At 37.1% G+C, this 22128-nt stretch overlaps 2 protein-coding genes across 3 annotated transcripts; one reads left to right on the top strand and one right to left on the bottom strand.

Annotated features, from left to right (window-relative positions):
* Positions 1 to 73: 73 nt before the first annotated feature.
* On the top strand, positions 74 to 12461 carry LOC105276175 (sodium/potassium-transporting ATPase subunit beta-2). 2 transcript variants are annotated; one of them, XM_011333572.3, is made up of 9 exons: positions 74 to 496; positions 582 to 1176; positions 8978 to 9118; positions 9198 to 9314; positions 9519 to 9700; positions 9804 to 9905; positions 10476 to 10650; positions 11376 to 11386; positions 11483 to 12461. In XM_011333572.3, the coding sequence occupies exons 2-8, from the start codon at positions 1026 to 1028 to the stop codon at positions 11378 to 11380; spliced, it is 873 nt and encodes a 290-aa protein (XP_011331874.1). In that variant the 5' UTR covers positions 74 to 496; positions 582 to 1025; the 3' UTR covers positions 11381 to 11386; positions 11483 to 12461. The 2 variants fall into 2 exon arrangements, with proteins under 2 accessions (XP_011331874.1, XP_011331873.1); XM_011333571.3 differs by lacking the exon at positions 11376 to 11386 and having other exon boundaries at positions 78 to 496.
* A 768-nt stretch (positions 12462 to 13229) lies between these two features.
* On the bottom strand, positions 13230 to 21241 carry LOC105276176 (sodium/potassium-transporting ATPase subunit beta-2). The gene is made up of 6 exons (XM_011333573.3): positions 20832 to 21241; positions 16049 to 16189; positions 15749 to 15868; positions 15485 to 15666; positions 15027 to 15306; positions 13230 to 14900 (listed from the first exon to the last, which is right to left on the bottom strand). The coding sequence occupies exons 1-6, from the start codon at positions 20980 to 20982 to the stop codon at positions 14797 to 14799; spliced, it is 978 nt and encodes a 325-aa protein (XP_011331875.1). The 5' UTR covers positions 20983 to 21241; the 3' UTR covers positions 13230 to 14796.
* Positions 21242 to 22128: the final 887 nt, after the last annotated feature.

Genomic DNA, 22128 nt, shown 5'->3' with positions numbered 1-22128 from the left:
TCTTTACTTTCAGATTTTTTATTTATAAATAAATTTTATTTGTAAATATTTCGTTTTTACGTTACGTTACCATCTTAAAAAATTTTTAAAGTTGCAACTATTCGCACGCGATTTATCTGAATATTCAAAACTTCACGCAATCACGGACCGGATACTTCGAGAATCGGAATATCACTCTTTCGATATATCTCGAACCGCGGTCCGTTACAGAATCCGAGGAGGGCGAGGAGTCGCATTTAAATTGCTCCGTACACTTTTCACGGTGTTATCATTCGAAAGTGGTTCCTATGTACGAAGCATTACGTGCAAGCGTCTCATAAAATGTTCGTCGTAACTGTGTACAATCGCTGTTATACGTCAGTTATATCGCGGTCTCGTGTTGGCGACTTGGGTACTTTGTACCCGAGGAGTGCGCAGAGACCGTCTTTGCGCGTTTTAAGTCTTCGCCATCCACCATTACGGTGAAAGTGCGGTAATGCAAGATCATCCAAACCAGGTATGTGCCATCATATATCGTAATATTTCTTAAGATTTATCACACTCACATATACATATATATTGTATCTGCCTGTTATAACCAGCCAGCGCAGTAATTCTCGGAAACGAAGAGAGTGATAAATAAGAGAGGAGAGAGAGAGAGAGATAAGTAGAAGGATAACTATCTGAAGCTTACTAAACAACTGTACGTTCGCTCGTGTAAGTAAACGAGCAAGTGAGAGTGGCTCTCGACGATGCTTCCCGCGAACGGACACCCGGCCATCACGGATCGCGCCGCGCGATCAACTCGCCGTTCCCCCACGAGACGGCCGCCCGTTTTTCGCACGCTCGCTACCTACGTATCGTCACCACGAGCGAAACTCTCCCAGTTCAGGCGAGCGCGGTACGGTCGTGCGTCGTGCGTCCCCGCTATCGCGCACGTATCAGTCTGCACGGGTTGCTCGGCGCGCGAAGGTTGACAAGACCGGCCTACCTACTTACAGAGTCTACCTGCCGATCGGCCGACCAAAGAGCAAGTAATCGCCGCAATGAGCGTCCGCGGCAAGCAAGTGCAAAATGGTACCTATGAGTTCGATTACATGCGAGTACCTGATACCAGAACGCGCTGGGAGATCTTCCGCGACGGCATCTACAACCCTCAGGAGGGAACGTACTGCGGTCATCCACCGAAAAAATGGGGTAAGTTTTGGTATCGGTTTGTACGATATTTGTTATATAGTCTCATGAGAGTCCTAACAACATTATACAGTTATACAAGTTTCTTGTATAATTCTTTTGAAAGAGGTTGTGATAGTTTAAAATTATACCCTTGAGGAGATCCCGGCGATCAGCAGTATTTACACCTAATACACCTAAAATGAAAGGAATTTATTTTATGGAAAATAGGAAACTTTCTTATTTTCCCAAAATGTTCCATTTCTATTTACAGATGACATCGCTTGTAATACAAGATTTTTCAAGATTCAGAATAATTTACATTCCAATGTCAAAATTTTAAAATTATTTATACATTCTTTTCGAAAGTATAAGTCAAGAATATACCGATATCAGTGAAAGAAATCTGGTAATCAACTTTCAAACTTTTATCTTGAGCAAATTTTGATTCAATCGAGAATTTTATAGGCTTTGTTTCTCAAAGGCTACGTTTTCTTTTTAAAAAATAGAAAGAATTACTCAAATATGAGAAAAGTAACGATAACGTGTTAATGTGTCCTTGCTTACAATGAACACTGTTATTTATGAATTACCAGAAATTTTACTCCTCAAAAATGTGACGACTAATTTTTCTCGGAAGCTACAGTGATTCATTCGAGAGTATAACGGCACTATCATACATCATGTCTAGACGAGCTTTTGATCGTTGATTGTAATCAGTTAGAATTAACATTATTCATTATCTCATAACGTAATTTATTGACTTTTGCTCTGCTTTGTTTTACATTTGATTTGCTAAAAACATATACGGAATACTTTTATTTCTTAGTTTGTTTTCAAAACATTTGCAAGAGCTATATCTACATTGCGTACGATTAACCATACACATACACATATATACATACATACACGCACGCACAAATATTTAGCAAACTTGTGTTCTTGTATTGAGTTTTATTTCCTTGACATCAAAACCACGACGAATGTCAACGTGAAAATCAGGTTTCCATAGTCAGCATTAAGCGTATGACGTGAATATATAGATCTGACATGTTTAATTCAACTCAGCAATATCTATTTCATCATATTATTGATTTTACTAGATACTGAACAGATTTGTATTACCAACTTATCAGAAATTATTTACACAAAACTTTTGGAAAGTTAAACAATTTTTTAACCGAGGTTATTACAGATATCATTTTTGCGTGAAGTTTCTAACAAACTTGCAATTCTTCTTGATAAAGTGATTTAAGAACGAAAGGATTAAGTATAATACAAACATCGCGAGTAGTAAACGCATTATCGTATCACGGCATTATCGTTATCGCGAGCAACTAGATCTCAAAGCAGTGATGTCCCAATCAGAATGCTTTTTCATAAGACGAGAATGTGATATCGCAAATAAAAATCTCAGTTTTATCGCATTTCTGATTAAAATTTAATATTCAATGAGCAATGCTGGATCATTTAATGATCGATAAAACAAAACTCAATTATCTGGATTAGCCTTGATTACAACACGTGTATTAAATGATTTTTATTGTATTACAGTAAGATGTAAAATGATATGATATTAATTAAAAAATTATTATTATTATTATGAACGTCAGTGTATATACATACATATGTGTACGTATCGGGAATGTCTTACGTAGACTTCTTGGCGACCGCTTAAAAGCAGCCGACCCTGAGCCTCGCGTTTTGGCAGCGGTTAACGCGAGAGAGCACCGGAAATAAGTATCGGTGATGGTAATACATAGTGGACGACGAAGGGGCTACTTCGCCGTCCCGACGCACGCTGCCTTTACTCCAAATCTCAAGACTTAAATGTCAATCGTGCTGCGAGTACGAACGTACGCGAATGTACTGATGCGCTCGCCAAGTAGATGCCGAGACGTGCGCTCGTCTTTTTCGAATAAAATTTCATTAATTCTAAAAACTCGCAGAATTCCGTTCAACGAATTTAATGAAAATTCTGCGTTCGACAACTGCGCAGACGTTTTTCCTTTAATAATATCAACGATTTTCCTTGATTATACCAACGATGTTCCTTTTAATGATATTATGCGTCAACAGATTTCGTAGAATGCCACGAAACGCAAATTGCAAAAATACACTTAATATTCATGCATCTCATGATTTCATAATCCTCCGCCTTTTTCATGCCTTCGTAAAACTTTGCTGCACCTGACTAGACAATTGCTATGTCCTGTTAACGATTAGTGCATAATCAACGATTAGAATGATTTGTGAGGGTTTTTATCTTTTCATGGTCTTTACTGATTTTCTAATTCCTTTAGTTTTCTCTTCGATGAAGTTTTGAGCCGCAAGCAAGCATACGTGTTTGCTTATCCATTATTCCGTATTCTCGCAATTTGGCTCTCTTTTCAGAATTAAGATTGGATGTAATTGAATAAAGAGGTAATTAATATAAGACTAATATCAATATAAGATTAATATAATTGATTAACAAAGATTGACATTAATATTTAGAATTCGATCACTTGATTGCACATGATTTGTTGGATTCAAGTGGTAGATAATTAACTATAGAACGTAAAGTACTTGAGAAATATTGGAATGATGTAGAGATACTATCCAATCGTCGTTTAGGGCACCGTTTCAAATACGAAAACGTTATTGCAAGCATGCCAACTGCTAAAAATAATGTACGCAATGGCACTCAAGTGCTTCTCAGAGAAGATATCAGTGAATTACGGCGAATTTACATCAATTCTCTTCTAAAGAATGTTTAATTTACTAGAATAGGCTTGATATCATTCTTAGCAAAAGTTTGCTAAAGAATAAAAATATTAATTCCGATTTTGTTCACTTAACAACTGAAAATCTTTATTTTAATAATCAAATTTTATATTTTATTACTTATAATGTGCATATAATTATAATAACTGAATGTTGCATATATTTTATATTATATTTGTTTCTGAGAAAGCTTTTTGATCATGTCATCCGAGGAAGAATAATTAAAAGAAAACGTGCCGTTTTCGAATCAATTGACCTCGGGAATTTTTTGACTTTAAAAAGTAACATTGATTTCACATACGTCTTCTTCGACAATGTTACGCAATGGCATACATTAGATCGGCGAGACGTTGAACGCGACGAGCTTTCTACCGAGGAAACGTCGATCGCGACGTGTGTTTTATGTGCGAGACGTACACCAAAAAAATTCCTGCGATTTCATTCACATTTTTATACGCAGTCTAATAATTTCATTGTTGATTTGGCACGTTGCATCAATTTTATACATAATGATCGTGATACTGCTGATTAATGCGATATTGCACACCTCGCTCGTATGCTTAAGTAATCTCTCGCTTACAACTAGTTATTTTTTTTTTTTAACGAGACGCCGTCTCACCATCAAATTAGATATTTATTTCTTTTTTTCTGCGACTTTTTATTTACTTGTACACATAACACTGAGACATCAATTAAAGTTCCTCCGTGTGTTATAACTATAGTTATAAAAGACACATAATGCCATAACTACAATACTTTTCCATACGCTTAAACCGCTCGAGTTCTTAAGTGATTTAGGCTAAAGAACTTAACGACCAGTCATTTTAAAGCGCAGTTAAAGCAGTTATCATGCTTCATGCATAACTGAACAAATTTTTAAATGATGAACGACGAACTTCTATTCAAACATGTTTTTCGACGTTCGAAAAGAATATGCTTTTCTGTCGAATAGACCGAAAGAAAAGAAATCATTGTGTAAACGTAAATTTCCCTAAGACAGAAGCGGAAAGAATGTTATTCCTCGCAGTTAACGAATACGTATCGATGAGCGCAACGTAATGTAACATTTATGATGTATAAATTACGCGACAGGCAGTGTCAATCGTTAGGAAAATATCGCTTTTCAAGGAGCGATAAGATCCTCTTGACAAGATAATTCGAGCATAGTATTGCAAATATCATCTTTTTTCACTAACTTGACGTCACCGTGCCGTCACGCGCGTGAACGCGCTACATTCTTTTCCTCCTCGCCAGGAACCAGTCGCGAACGGCATGTTCACGAGAGAGACACGTGTTTCCTTACATTCGACTGAATACGTAACTATTACGACCGCATTATCGATAACTATAGTACCAACACTCGTTTTATTTACATTTCGTACATGTACGCATGTATGTTATAGGCTCTTCGTCTCTTTTCCAGGCAAAATATCTTTCCGACAGCGCGGTCAATCGAGCGAATGAGTTTAAATACGCCAAGTATGCGTTCGAATCGCTTCTCATGTGTTTCTGGTTATCTGATCCCTTTGCCTTACGGGTATGCGTGAAATGTGGATCAGCACGAGGTCGACAGAGATATTCAACACATGTTTCGCGACAAACGAGTCTTTTTTCGCTTTTTATACCGAGACGACGTTCTAAACATGTTTACGATACTGCCGTCGTAAGACACAATTCGAAAACTATTGAATATAAAACCGAGATTCATTGCTTCGTACAATTTTAATTAATGTAATCACTGACTACTTGAACTTTACACGGTGACGTTAAGTGTAACGGTATTCCGCTTACGATATAAAATTATTGTCACTGATGTATTGAAAATCTTTACAGAGAATTCTTCATGAAGCTGATATTGTACAGTATGCGCGTATGTTGCATGCACCTATGATAAGACGTAATTTGACGAGTATATTGCTGTGTGTCGTATTGCAGTTTATGATCTCGTTAACGTTGTACCATTCTGCAGGCAAATTTTTACCGTAACCAAACCAATTCTCACGCGGCTTCGGTGTCGCTAAATTTCCGGGTGGCTAATGAGTGCCAAGCGAACAATAAATATAAAAAAGACGGTATTTAAAGCCGGAGCAATTTGACGCTTGAATTTCAATGCGGTGAGAATTGCAGCGCGGCATTTAAATCGCCAGAAGAGTCCGGACAGTTTGTCGAGGACATTTCGCACTTGAAGGAGACAACTCGTGCGTACAAATATCTCCTATTCCGTAAGGATTTCTATTCACGTTTTATTCCAGAGAGCACCGAGCGAGAGTGGCATGCAGATTTCTCTATCGACACAGGTGTTTAATTCGAACTGTTGAATTGAGCAGAAACGAGCATGAGCAGATACAATGAAGCTCGCGCGTCAGACATTCATGGAATCCCCAAAGCCTTGCTCTGTCGCATATCTCTTTCCATGATGGACAGCACGATAGTTCCGAGTGAACCTCGCTCTTTGTTTTTCGGTCGCTATCGCGCGGAGAAGTAGAGCGCTATTTACCCAGCTGGATCGAAATCCCTGATATCAGCTGGTTCTTTGAGGCGCAGCGATGTCTGCCACACGATTTCCTGGTTTCTTGCGAATCATCGCGACCGAGGGCACGAGCGCTGTGCGGTGGATCAACAACCGGGTGATAACGTGCCGATCACGTGTGATCGCGCGCATTATCGTGCCGCACTATGCAAATTCATCTGGAGCTTTCTGTCGGTATATCTCTCCGCGGCCTCAAGTGCTCCGAAATGTGCTCGATTGCCGACGCTTAATCCGCTTTGTGCGATTTTCACTTTCAGTCCATTGAATGAAGGAGGAATTACGTTCGTCTATTCGAAGCTGAGCAACCCAGACGCGTCTGACGATATCGTTATGCTTGCAGAGTGCGTCAGCGTGCGCCGTCGTGATGAATAGAAGGCCCACATTCATTTGCGCGTTTAAAACCGGTCTAGAATCGGCAGGGCTCCGTTGGGAAAAGTATCAAGGTCATGGTTCGCCTACCATGCTAAGCTGCACGCATTAACGAAGTTATTAGTATTACTATGTGCTTTAACATCCTTTCTTGCCAAAAGCTCCATCTTGTGCAACGAGAGTTGTTTAAACTTATCTGGCGCATTAACGTATACTTAATCTACGTTGCCCAGCTTTACTGTGTTACTTAGATCTGTATGAACAATATGTTAGCACATTATGAGGTACGTATAACTTAAGACGCTCAGAAAATCAACAGCTGATAATTTTCTTGGTATCTTGCACGTTATTTCTATCGCAAGCGCATTCCGTGTCCGGTGATCTACTTATGAAAAAGAAAACAGGCAACAGATGTAAAATCGAGGCTGAAACTGTTTGTTATATTGATAAAAAATGTCGTCCGATTGTTTAATAGCTAATCCCGATAACGCGTCGTTATCGAAATTATTGTATCGCGGATTTGTTTATAATACCGGTGAAAATAATTACGCGATGGAAAAGTTATCACGAACGATTCGTGAAATCTAAGCTAAAATGCTTAACATCGACACTGCGAAGGAGATATGATAAGAGAATAGCTCGATAAGCGGCCGCTTGAAAATCGCATTAATTTTGTAGACGTTCGATGACAAATACCGTGTACGTAATCATTCAAGAGTTAGGATTATTCTATTTTAATGTTCTCTTATTATAATCTGATTTCTTGCTCTATGAAAATTTAATTTGCAGAAACTTTAGTTATTTTTCTCTTATATAAAACAAAAACCTAGCAGAATACTTAAGATAAACGTAAAATAAGGAGTTAATGTGCAGCACTAGAAATGACACCGTACATTGCTAGTATTATTTATGACAATTCTCTATGTTTTAAAGTGACATATGAGCTAGCTAGCAGGTGCGAATACTCACTGCATCTTTGCCAAGTGTTGTACAAATATTTTTTGCTGCGCCTGTTGTACTATAATCAAGTTAACATTGGTTAAAGCGAACTTATGCATCTATTTTAGACGTTTATCTGATCTTCCCCGAATGCCCGATCGACAATCGACTAGAAATATCTAATTTGTTCTGCTTCCTTTATGCTGTACAGATAACGTCTACAGCGAAAATTTTGTATGATAAGATTGCGCCCGTACTAAGAAATATCGACAAACAGAAGCAATCTATTCAGTAATCTAATATTCAGATCAGAAAGAAAATTCTTTCCTAGATATAGCTTTTCACAGTTACAGATTTAAATTTTTTCAAAATATAGATTTTTCACTATTACGAATTAATATAGTTTTCTTCATTTATAATTATAAATATACTAATTATAAAACACAAATTTGATAACAACATGGCACGACGGTTGGCCACCCGTTACGACTCACGATGCTTCTGAAAAAGGATCTATATTTAGAGCGCGCGTTGGCACAGTGCCCTATACTTGAAATATTTTCCGTTCGATCAACGAAATGATGAAAACTTTCGCATGGTTGCATAAGTTGTCGAAGTAGGCTGCAGAACGGTGACGTCGAACGGTACGTGTGAGTCCGTCCGAAGGACAGAAGAAAAGAAGGAAATAGGAAAAGATGTGTTACCCGTGAGCTTTCTTCATAGTTTTGAGTTGTTTGCGGCTTTTCGACGCACATACACGTATATCCGCGCGATGAATATTTAGATCACGGCGCTTGTACGGTGCGTCAATGGTGGACGTGTAAAAATAGATAGAATCCCGCTCTGTCCTCCCTATTTCTTACGAAATTGGGAAGAGACGTCATTGATTTTATCGAAGGAAATGTTTCCGTTGCACATAGTTGTATCCACTTGCCAGAGTTGCTAATGGACTGCCAAGATCAATTTCCCCAAAGTCTATCATCGAAAAACACTTTTATTATCGTCCATTTATTATTGGATTGCAACATATATCTGTCCCATTTTTCTAATGTTTCTAATAATATGAGTTAAATATATGTTCGTTATTAAGCACTAAACAAATGAAACGAATATATGTTACAATCCAATAATTCACCTTGCTTGTTTAACTTAGTTTATATCTTTATATGATGATAGGTAGTATATAATAATGCGAGAAAATTTACAACATTTTTTTTACAGGCTACACACTTATTTTCTACGCTTGTTTCTATGCTGGGCTGGCAATACTCTTCAGTATTTGCATGAAGGGCATGCTCGCGACATTAAGCTACGAGAAACCGAAGTGGACTCTAAGTAGCAGTCTCATAGGCACCAATCCAGGTAAGATCCCCATTATATAACACGCAAACAAATTTACGTTTAACCGTTTGAATTTTTTAATCGCACTATTTGCTATTAGGCTTGGGATTTCGGCCAATTTCGGATAATCCAGATGAGAGATCTCTTATCTGGTACAGCGCGTCAAACGAGACCGAAGTACAGAAATGGACGAATCTCTTGGACACGTTCTTGGAACGTGAGTAATATTCTTAATAAAGTCTCCCATCGACGTATTACTAATATACACAAAACACTTTTTAAACTAACATTATTAAATGTTTATTCCAATATATTATAACATCTCGATATATTATAATACTTACAATATATATATATATGAGACGTTTTCTTGTTCTTTGTATTATAAATTGAACTAATCACGTTTCCATGAATTTGATAGAATACATCAATTCGACGCTTTTGCCAAACGGCGGTACGAACCAACAAATCTGCAATTATACCATGCCACCGAAGCCTAGAAAGGTGTGTGCAGTCGACGTGAACAATTGGGGACCATGCGCGCCGGATCAGCAATACGGTTTCAACAACTCAGCACCTTGCATCTTCATCAAACTGAACAGGGTAAGTCATATAAATATAAATGTATATGATCTTTTTATGACCGAGTTATCGATAGCAAACTTACTTACATCATTACGCGACTACATAAATTCTTGCTTTTCAGATATACGGATGGGTTCCCGAGTACTACAACGATACCGAGGACTTGCCGGCCGAGATGCCAGAGAGCCTAGTCTCGTACATAAAGTCAGTCGACGCTTCATGGGTTAGTTAGTCGGTCAGTCAATTATATCAGTCGATAAATTACATCTGTGCTAAACGAAATTCGGAAAGTGGGCTCGATTTAGATTCGCGTAATCTTTGCCCGTCAGTTTGTTAATTTATAGCGCTCGCCGCGAGTAATCCGAACATTGGGAAATAAGGAGAAGAGTAGTAGATACAGATCTTGAGGCTTTTCGCGCTTGACAACAGGGCGAGAAACAAGAAAGAAGTAAAGATAGACGTGTTTGATGAAGCTCATTATCTTATATCGCTCATTTTATCTTTTGCTGTCGATCAGTTTTTTTAAGACTGCCTTTTTAATAGACGCGTTATCTGTTTATTTCGTGACAAAACAACATGGATAAGAATTGTAAATCTGCGCGTGTGTATGTACCTGTGTGTTTGCTCGCGCGAAGTAATTATTTGATATACGAGTGCAATTGGAGATTGCGAAGATTACCTTCCACCCAATCCCTTTACTGATAGGATTGAATTCTGATATATCATATTTCTAGAGTCTGTAGCAATATCGAATCGATATATCTAATATATTCATATTTTCTTTGATTTGCAGCTGAACACTGTATGGGTATCCTGCAAAGGTGAAAATCCTCACGATACTGAGAGCATCGGTGAATTAAACTACTATCCGCAGGGTAGTCATGGTTTTCCAGGATTCTACTATCCGTACGAGAATATACCCGGATACTTAAGCCCGGTCGTCGCCGTCCACTTTCTTCGACCAACGAGTGAGTTAATATTGTCATATATGCTATAATGCTATATGAATAGAAATTTTTACTCTCATTTTTATAACAATTTTACAAGAAAAAAATATGGGAAATATTATGAAAGTATTATATAAAATCAGTCAATGATCGACGATCAATAATCTCTCGTTTTAAACGTTATATCTTTAAATAATTTCAAACTACAGTTAAATGTCATCGAAATCTCCGGTATTCAGTTCCCTTCCGACGTCTAACGCGGTATACGGCGTGCTTCGTTTGTGTGTCGATACATAATTTTTTTCATTGAATCCGCCAACATTGACCGGTTCATGTGACTCGTAAGCAAATGCCGCACTCCAGATGAAACCGGTAAAAGCCAGTGTGCTGCAGCACGGTATCGGTCGTCGAAAGGTGTCATCGGCCAGCCGTTCACTCAAAGTTGCATTCACGAGATAATACTATCCTGTTTTAATACTCCTGCTGAAATTTTGTATCTCTTTTCGATACCTAAAATAACACAATCATGAGAAAGAGATTTACAAAATTGACATACAAAATTTTATACGTGCCATTTTTTACGTGTAAACCATGTCGCAATGTATTTGCGTGTAGATGTGGTTTGACTTTACTGCAAGTTTTATTTATAACTTTAACTAAGAAGATGATGAAATAGTAGAGAGACACCACGTTTTGAAGAATTATTAAATTTACGTTAAATTAAAATTTTGCTTGCACTGTTATAGGATGAAGAGAGGTAAGTGGCTACGTGTAGACTAACTTTCTAAAACATTGCCCATTTACTATTTCCTCAATGTATGAGTCTATATAATCGAATTGTTTTTTTTTGCAGGAAATCAAGTCATCAATGTGGAGTGCCGGGCATGGGCAAAAAACATCCAATACAGCTCATACAGATCCGAGAAGAAAGGTGCGGTACACTTCGAGCTGATGGTGGATGAATGATTATACCTCACGATCATCATCGTCATCATCTTCGACGCGCCGTTATGCCGTGATTTCACAACTCTATTGCGCGATTAGAAAGAGATGCAGAATGCCAAGAATTTGACACGTCAAAGGAGCGTCGCAAAACTGGATATTCGGTCATGATAACGGACAATCCCTCGCGTCTAGAAGAAATTAATAGGTTTTAATAAATTCGTAAATTTTTAAGAGTATTGCACGTGTAAATGAATTTTGAATGAAAATTAATCTTAATAGAACTATCGATTGTTTCGATAAGAGAAATTTCGGTAAAAAAATTTCTCATTAATTTGCAAATACGAGAATTAAAATTAGAACTTAAAAAGATCTAGATTCTTGCATATAAATGCTAGAACTTTTAGTTTTTGCCTATTTCCAATGTCAAAAATCAGGCGATTTAACAGTTGTAAAAAATATAATATTCTTATCTTACTTTTATATTTGAGAATCTAAAAAAATCAAAACACTTGCAGAGAAGAGAGAAGATACATGCAAAATGAAGGAGTTATTCCATTAAGAAATTGACTAAAAATGTTTATATAACTCTAAATAGTTTCATCTAGATTTAAATATGTAAAAATTTAATGAATTAGTACGCCAATTATATCATCATTTCTGAAGCTTCACGTACATTTATATTATTATCATAAATTATTTGTACATGCCCAGCCTAGAACAAAATATGTGCGTTCGAATCATCAATGTGAATAATTTGCTTGCAAAGCACCCTGGTACTTATTATAAGGTATAATAATAGGTATAATAATTGTACAGAATGAATATGTCTCGCGCCTCATAGCCATTATTACTTTTTAAATAAACGACAATGATGAAAAAGAAAAAAATAATCCGACAGTACAAATTTCTTTTTAAATCTTTTAGGTAAGATTGAGTATTCTCTATAACTCTTAATTTATTTGTGACAATTATATAACTCGATTACTTTACTTTCCCACTCTCCTTGGCTTCTAGTTTGCTCTGCATATTAAGTTGTTAGTTGATTATCCAAATTAATGTTTTTTATCGGCAGATATATGTATCTCGGATATTACCAGTATTAGACAAATTTATTTGGATTCTATTATAAATGTAAGGATATATATACAATGTCCTACTTTAGCAGTACTCAAACTTTTTAGTTGCAAAACTCTCCTTACATGGATAAAGGATATTTTGAAGGAAGGTTTTAAGGATAGAGTAGTGCGCGCTCCAATACGGAATTACAAAACTTTCAACAAAAAAAGTTTCCCTTCTTAACTTAATCTTTTTTCTCTTAATGTGATCGAATATCTTTAGCATTGGTATTTTAACGTAACTTGGCTCTCGTTTGTATTGTATAGTACAATTGTAGCACATTTCCATTTTATTTGTAGATAGTTTTGAGAGAATTATTTTACATGTCGCAGTAAAAGGATTAAGAGAGTAAAAAATGGCATAAAAGAAACAGTACATGTACATGAAAATGTTTAAATAATCAATAGTCCGCATTTTATCACAAAGAAATTGTTATATTTGTGTTATATTTAATATAGGATAAAGAAAAAAGAATCTCTCCGAGATTCTAATAATTCACTGTTATTTCTTTGCCATGTGTAATAAATATGATTTTTTTACAATTTTGAGAACTTTATTTTTCGATCAACTCTCGCAAAGTCAGATAAATTATTTTTCCTTACATTTAAAGTAATTAATCGAACTGAATCAATATGTGGAATGAATCAAGCAGCAAGAATTTACGGTCCCTTCTACATCAGAAAGACCGTCATTAACTAAAAGCTGCGCTTAAATAATTAAAACTTAATTACGATTTAATTACAATGCTTCGCATAAATTGCTCGCTGTATACTAATTGCACCGAGAAAAAATTGACACTTATCAGCTGCCGTTTAAAATACTTTAAAACGCTTTTTCGAATTGTAAGTTATAAAATATGTGATAAGACGAACAAATAAAATGATATCGATAATTTTAAATCCAATAGAAAAATATCGTGCATTTCCTAATCACTAATCTGTCATTAAGCTGGCTTAATACATGTTTATTGGATTAAGCCTTTACATAGTCTTTTATTTCTATATTTATCTCAAACCTATGAACACTATTTGTTTTAAGAGAAAAAAATACTTATCTCTAAATTGATTTTTACAACACAAGATGACATTCGAAATTATTGTAGAAACTTCACGCGAGGAAATAAGAATAAAAATGGAATATATTAGCGTCAACATTTTTTAAACTAAATGCATAATATTGACATATGACGAAATCAAGATTAAAATCGTTTAGTTTAGTATTGTTTTATGATATATATGTTTCAATACTGACACAACATTGCGTAATATTAAGACAATTTGTTAATTATTCCTGTACTTAACATATTTGCCATTTTTGCTTCAAACTCCTCATTTACGAAAGTTTCATGCTTATTATCTATTTCACGATTATTATTTCCTATTTGACAAAGCTATTGACGTTCCAATAAGATAAAAAAATATGACGTTACCTGAGTACATTGATTTCTATTCATTGATCTATTCATTGATCTCTCATTTGAACATTAAAAAAGTCTCAAAAATCACACATCTCTGATTATAAAAAATCTACTCAGCTAATATACATGAGTATTAAATATTTTCCGATGAGATTCTTCTTTACATTAGATCTTGGTCGATTTTTACAAATAAATTGCGCTCACAAGCGACAAAAGGCACATAAAATACTTGATTCCTTGAGATTCCATCGTTCCATTTGTTCCCGGAGCTTTTGATTGCACGAAAAACCGAATGTTAAATTCTTGAAAGAGAACTTGTTTATAAACGCAGTGAATATTGATGAGAATAGCGGTACTGTTTTCTATACCATTATATTCTCGTCGATATTTCCGTCCACTTTACGCAAATGCACTTTTAAAGGCGTGCAATTTTCACCTCGGCGCATGTATAATCCAGTTTTTAATTTCAGGAACGTCGGTCGTAAGAGTCCTTTTTGTTTTGTACTCGATTAATGTCGTCCGGAGAGTGAATACGCCCTCGACTTCAGAGAGATGCATGTCCACTTCGCGATTTAATTATTTGAAAAGTAAAAATTCGCCTATAATGGCTATCTCGAGAACCTTAAAGGAACTCGTTGGTTTTGGTTTAGAAGGCCACACGGAAACTCGCTGGCTATTTGCAGATTTTGTTAATCTATCATCAGTTCGAAGTGGACCGCGCCGATCTTGTCGGTACGACTGTGCTTAATGTTTTTGGCCCATGCTTTGCATTCCACGTTTATCAGGATTCCAGCTAAAAATGAAAGATAAGCATGTGTAAGAGCTCTTCTTTATATTCCTTATATTCTTATCTTTATTTCTATATTTCGAAATATTCTGTATTACGATATGATGTGTCGTACATGTGCGTGGCACTTACTTCGTGGTCTGACGAAATGCACTGCAACCAGCGGACTCAAGTAACCCTCGGAATTTTCATAGGGATAAAAGTAACCGGGGAAACCGCGTCGTGGCAAGTAATTGATCGGTCCGATGTTCTCCTGGTCAGCAGGATTCTCACCTTCGCAGGATACCCAAATTGTGTTCAGCTGCAGGGAGTTGTTCCCTTTCAGACTTGCGATGTGCTCTTTAAGGTCGAGTGGCATCTTCGTCGGTAAATTCTCAGTATCGTTGTAAAAGTCTGGCCTCCAGCCATAAATCTGATAATTAAGAATATTATGAGAATTAAATAGAAATTTAATCACAGGAAAGATAATATCCAAATTCAAATGAAATCCTTAAGAAAAAAGATCGGATAAAATTATCTCTTAATAAACATCTTACTGTATTGATATGGTACCATATAACTGTAACTTTTAATTTCAGACTAATACGTGCCTTGTTCAATTTTAGAAAAATGCAGGGAGCGGATTTATGATAATTATATCTGTTCTCCTTGGTGCAAGGATGCCAATTCTTCACATCAACATCGCAAACTTTCCCGGGCGGCGGTGGCTGATTGTAATCGCATTTGTTAATGTTAGCACCAAGACCAAGAACAGACCCAGGTGTGATATAATCTGAAACATTACCGGGAATCTCACATTATTATTAAATTTATTTTCTAACAAGAAATATAAATTCACTTGTTATGACACTGACCTTTTAAAAAGGTTTGTAGTGAATCAACCCAGTGCTTGAAGTTTTCGCTGTCGGTGCCCCTGTACCAAATCAAAGTGCTTTCCACATTCTCTGTCGGTGGCATCGGCCTGAATCCTAATCCTACAAAGCATAGCATTATTTATTTGGAAGTTCTAGATATCAAAAGATGCAAATTATGCAAATAATTTCATAAGTAACTTAAAGAATCTCAGAAATTCTCCACTTGAAAAGCAGAGATCTTTATGGAGTCATTGTTATACATGTACTGTCGTGTTATACATATAATGAAGAATAACTTACCTGGATTTGTTCCAATGATGGATCTCTCAAGCTGCCACCTTGGTATTCTCGGATCGAGAGTTTGAAAGAATCCCCAGAAGCAGATAGCGACGAGTGCCGCCAGGACTCCATAGAATATCAAGTAAAAAAGTCCAATTTTACCTGTGAATAAATTGAGTAGTTATGCATCTCATCATATTAGTATTTGATTTTTATTTCAACTACAGATTCATTAACAATCTCATTCCCTCATCGAATATCACAGAACAACTTTACTTGTAACATAGTCTTCTAAGTCACACTCAAGTATCAGTATCACAATCAGTAGAGGAAGCAGTTCCTCGTATAACATGGGTTAATTATATTAACCGCGGATTCAATTTGAAGGAAGATCAAAACGTCTGGTCAAACGGTGCAATCTAATTATGCGCCGATTTAACGTCTCGCGACATCATCTCACGGATGTATTTGTCGTCATTGTACAAGCGGCGCTATTGGAAGCGAAGCGAACATAAATCAAGAGAAGTACGATTGCGTCTGACCATTATATTTTATAAATTGCAAGCGGAAGTGCGATCTATCACTTCTTTTCATGCTACATTGAACGTAGCAAGGTGTGGAACAATTACATCTTTTTAAATACTTGACAATTAATTCTGGAACTATGAAAAGATTTTTATAATGTAACTTATTTTGAATTCAAGTTAATGTTATATATAGTTTTGTTATTGTCATACCTAATAAACTTTTCAATTCAAAAACATTTGCAGCATGGCATGTTTCAAATTACTGATCCAACTAAAGTCTTAAGAACATTTCGGGTTTGTCTCTTATCTTTGCGAAGAGATGATTAAAAGAGCGGCAGTTGTGCGATCATGCTACGACAGCGTAATTGCTTAACCACGAATCTGTTTTGCCTCGTTATGGCTAATTTGCACAGCTTCAGAGAAACGCGATAAGCGAAATCTTGCTAGTAACTCGGGCTATGTTACTAATACAGTGCAACGTAATATCGACTATCACACTGGCGATACTCGATAACACATTGTTCAATCCGCACGTTGGATAATATCGAGTAGTCTTGAGAAAAATACAATATCAATCGCAATGTGGCATACGATTAACATTTATCTCTTTCAACTAAATCAGTAATTCAGCTAATTCAGTAAAATTTTTCCTTTTTTCATTGAAGAAAAATTATGGGAGCAATTATCCAAATATCTTTAATATCTATATAACAGAAATACAAGAGAAGAAGAAAGTCTCCCTGGATTAAAAGTGAGATGTAATTAGCAGTCACATAAAATAAAGGCTGCGTTCCGCACTAGCGTTATTCACTGAAGTGTAGTGACATAAACTATAGATTTCAATACTGGCAGTGAATAACAGAACGCAGCCGAAGAATAAGGCTCTTGACTAATTTTTAATGAAGAAAGGCTATTTGATGAATCCGCGTGATTTGTTTTCCATGATGGTTTCCGTTGGCACCTGCAGCTTCCACGGGGGTTTCGGATGATCCCAGGTGATCGTAACTGAACGAAAGGCAGCGGCAGAGTCGCGTGGGTGTACCCTTCGGAATGGCCCTAAGTTACGTAATGCTGTAATGCCGCCGTTTAACGCCAATTGACCTCGTTATACACGTTTGCGCTAAAGGAAGTTTAACAATTGCCATTCAACCGGGCAAACCGTTGTGTGCACCGCGAATCAAACGCGCTTCGCGCTTCCGTCTTTTTCTTCCCTTACTTCCACCTGTCTTTCTCACTTGTCGCTTTTTTGATCGCTCCAGACATGGAGTCGCGTAGCTAATTGTACGAATTGAAGACGATTGTTACATAGGACGCTAGGAAATGTCATTACTTTAAGGCAAAAAAAGAATAAAGTAATGCGGGAAAGATTTATCGGCTGTGTTAAGGTTGATTATACGTCAGCAGATAAACCGTCAAATGTTTTCCCAAAGCTTAGTGTAATTCGTGTGAAAGTTCAACGCTACATGTGCAAGCTTCTGAGCCAATTTAGCCGAAATGATATCTTGCGAATCAACATGCAGCCGGCATCGCCGAGGCTTTACTGTAACGGCAAAAGTGATGAATGAATTGCCATGAAGATAACTGGAACACAGTCATCGTTTCGCATTTATAATTGCTATACTGAAAAATATTTTTCTTCATTCAGTCGATGAATAAACAGGATGTCTTGAGCTCGAAACGTATTAAATGGCTTCCCTTGTTTAATGTAGGAAGATGAAACGAGAGACGGTATCTTACGAAAGAAGCGACGACGACGACAGAGATGACGACTTGAATGACGTAAATCGAATAGACGACTGCATGCGGATACTTGTATCTTCATAACAAGCGCATCAATTGCAATGATCGCAATGACGTCAGTGCATTCGAAAAAATGCAAAAAATATAAGAAGGAAATATTTTCGTTTTATTCTTTTTCTTTTTAATGCGAGATATTATCACCCGGCACTATTACGTTCCTGATAAGAAGAAAATAAATTATGTCTAAGTCGTTTTTGTATTATTACAACTGTCTATTTTGAGATACATTAATTTTCGTTTCATAATACATTTATGAGACTTTAGTTTACTCGAATACGTTTAGAGTAATGGGTATCAAAGATATCAAAGATACGTGCAAGAAGGGCCAAGAAGGGCTCATGCAAGATGTATATTTACACGGCTGCGTAATAACCGTTGGGTCGCCATAGCGACAACTGTAAACACGCCCTGAGGTATAAAGATAGGGCAATATCCACGTTCAGCGGTGATCGACGACGTCGCTCGACTAATTAATTGACCCTCACACAAATAGCTTTTTTTAGACGTCTTTTGCAACGTCTTGATTTTTTCTTGATGTCTATTCTCGGACTAATAATGCCTGTTTATGCCTGAAGAAAGCAGTAATATCACATTCCATGATTTGATACTCCATTAATCAATATTTCATTTTAATATTTAACGTATAATATTTAACTAATCTTTTTTTATTTTTACTAATAAATTTAGAGCAAAATATATTAATACGCGTATATATAATATATTAATACATGTATATAATGATGTACATATAATATAACTTTATTTATTTCTTTTCCATAATCCGTGCTTTTCAGTATACACGTCACTCTTTCGCTTCTGAAAGGTTCTTGATCTTCTTGTAAATATTTAAATGGTCAGAAGGATCTAGGTATTCATAGTTCTACAGATCTAAGAATAAACGTTTTCGTGCGACTAACTAACCAGATATTAATGATACGCGATAGGTCAGGCACCTTGGTCACTGACACTATCACGTGCTAAAAATAAGCATGCTGTAACAACTAGTAAAACACCGGTTGCAATTAATCGTTAGCATGCCGTAGTAACACATGCAACAATGATTTGTAAAGACTCATGATTCATAAACCATTTGTTAATTTTTCATTTTTTTCACTGAACTTTTTTCTGAAGTCCAAAAATAAAATGCAAAAACGTACATGACAGTACTCAGAGTGACGATAATGCATTCCATTGAATTGGCCAGTTTGTATCGCATTTTATAAATGTATTTCATTAAAATAATTGGGACAAAGATAAAAATGTATAAGTAACATTACTTTCAAACTTTTTGAAATAACAGTGCATTGGCATTTCCGCCAAGCACTTAACATTACAGTGCTAAGTGATGTTCCACTTATCTTCTTTTGCTTTAGTTCCGTGCACACGTCCTCGCTTATTCAGTAATTATTACTGGCTGACTCTACGAAACAAGTTGAAATTTGCTGCATACTTGAGGAGAGAGTCACATGAAACCATTATGATATATCTTCTTGTACACAATGTAGAGTTGACAGTTTATTTTGATGATATGGTAAACGAATTGATCTTGAATGCACTTATGCATAATGCAAACCGACATAGCAAAATTTTAAATAAAAGTATCAGAATATTATAAACAACTTAAGACTTTGAAATATTTGGTATAAGAAAAGAATACGAAAAGTTAGGGAATGAAATTATGTACGTCAACAGAAACTATACAGTCAGCTAAGATATTAATTAAATTTTAATAGTTTTTTTTACATCTTTCTTGCACAGCTTAAAATTAATTCACTCGCGCTGTTATATGTAAATAAATTGCCAACGATAAAATCAACCTGTTTGATTGATTAAATTCACTGAAGAATTTACGATCGAGGAAGGCACGCGACTCCTGACACGCCCTACAACACTTTCATCGGCATTGCGTTTGAAAACCTCATACTCTGTTGAAGTATCAAGTCGCAAAGCTTTGCTTATTAAACACGTTTATATAAACACGTGTACGGTACTTGTACAGTAGACACTTGGAAAACAATATCCACCAGAAAGTACCGATTAATACGGAGACTCTCCCAAACAATATTGGAGTAATGGTGTCGATAAAATAATTGGCGCGCCGCTGGTTGAGCTGACGATGACGATGAATAAAATATTTTTCTTTAAAGAAATTAACTCCAAGAATTTCCTGAATATGTTAGCGAGCAAAACCGCTGACCTTCTCCAGAGCGAAAGTAAAACAGACATACATCAAGGAGCTTCAAGGAGTAAGCCACATCATCGCGCGTACGCATGGGAGATGCAGTTTCTAGGTGTGTCCGTGCTGTCGAACGCTGTCGAGCATTGAGTAACATCGGTACCTCTGCCCGACACCTAGCTCATCCGATAGCGGATTGGTGAAAGTATCGGTACTCCAAGCCACCATACAACTCCAACTCGTGGACGCTACATAATTCGTTCCGCGTGGCGCGTAACTTCGCTGGCAGCACTGCGCTTACCCCAGCTACTGGCGGTCCTGCCCATGAACGCGCCGGTCTCACGATTGTACAGGAAAGTCCTCATGGTCTGGCTGGCCGACATGCTGGGCGGTTTCTCGTACGGGTTCATCAACTCCATCGCGGTAACCATCTTCGGGTCCTTGGCCACCATCGCGCCGCGTCTCGGTCTCCCACCTGTTACGAGGCCTCAAAGAACACTCGGCGCGCACCCGAGACACCTACGCGTGCACCGAACACCCGGCTCCGGGAAAACACTCGTCACTAAGTCGCCTCGGCTTGACTACTCGAGTCCCTCGGCTCTCTCCTCTTTTCTTTCCTCCGTTAGGCCGCAGGTAGTTTCTTCGCCGCCGGCAGTTGGTCCCTCGGCGCCACCAGGTTGACTAAGCGTCCGAACGCGCTGCGACCTTCCTCCTCCTCCACCACCTCCTCCTTTCTCGCTCCCTCCTCTGCGCGTTCCATGTATGCTCCTCTGGCTGCCCCTCCTTGACCGCAGGTTCGGACCCAGCTCTTTGTGGGGCCCCGCAGGCGCTGCTGGAAATGCGTACAAGCCGTAGCACAAATGAGCCGTAACTTGAACAGAACTTGAATGGAACTTGAATGAAACTTCGAAGAGTAGCTTCAAGAATAAGTGCTGAAGTTATTATCAGCCTCAAGGCTGCAGCATAGTTCTTCTTTTTTCTTCTTCTTTTATGGGTCTCTGTCCTGAAATGGGGCGCGATACCGCGATTAAGGTACTGGCAGTTGAAAGTAAACGCTTCAGAGAACCTTAAGTGTTTAATTGGTAGAAATAGATAAGAGAGAGAGAGAGAATATGTAAACTACATAATGCGATGCGTAGACGTAACAATGTGGCAGACATTCTCAGAGAGCAACGACGCATGGAAATGATGTTAAACTAATACAGATATCTACGTTTCCTTTCAACCTAGTCAAAATTATATATGCATACAGTTGAAGCTTTTCTAAATTTGTAGTTTGAAATCTTGGGAAGAAAAATTAGAAAATAAGTACTAAGTTATAGTAGTAAACTATAAATATAAAATTAAATTAAACACGAATATAAAATTCTAGATACAAATGAGAGAATCGAGACAATAATGCTCTAGATGAATTGTTAGCCATCCTTCCTTCAAAATTACATTGCTATTCACATTGCCGATGGATTTCTTCTAACAATGACCTCTTTTTTCAGGTGATCGCGCCTTGTACCAGCGTTTGGACAATTGATATTGAAGAACAACTAAAAAATTGCTCGTTTCCCGTGAATCTGAAGCGTACCCATTGCGAATAAGCCATA

This window comes from Ooceraea biroi, chromosome 9 (assembly GCF_003672135.1).
Source record: "Ooceraea biroi isolate clonal line C1 chromosome 9, Obir_v5.4, whole genome shotgun sequence".
NCBI lineage: Eukaryota > Metazoa > Arthropoda > Insecta > Hymenoptera > Formicidae > Ooceraea > Ooceraea biroi.
This window is presented reverse-complemented; position numbering and strand designations above follow the sequence as displayed.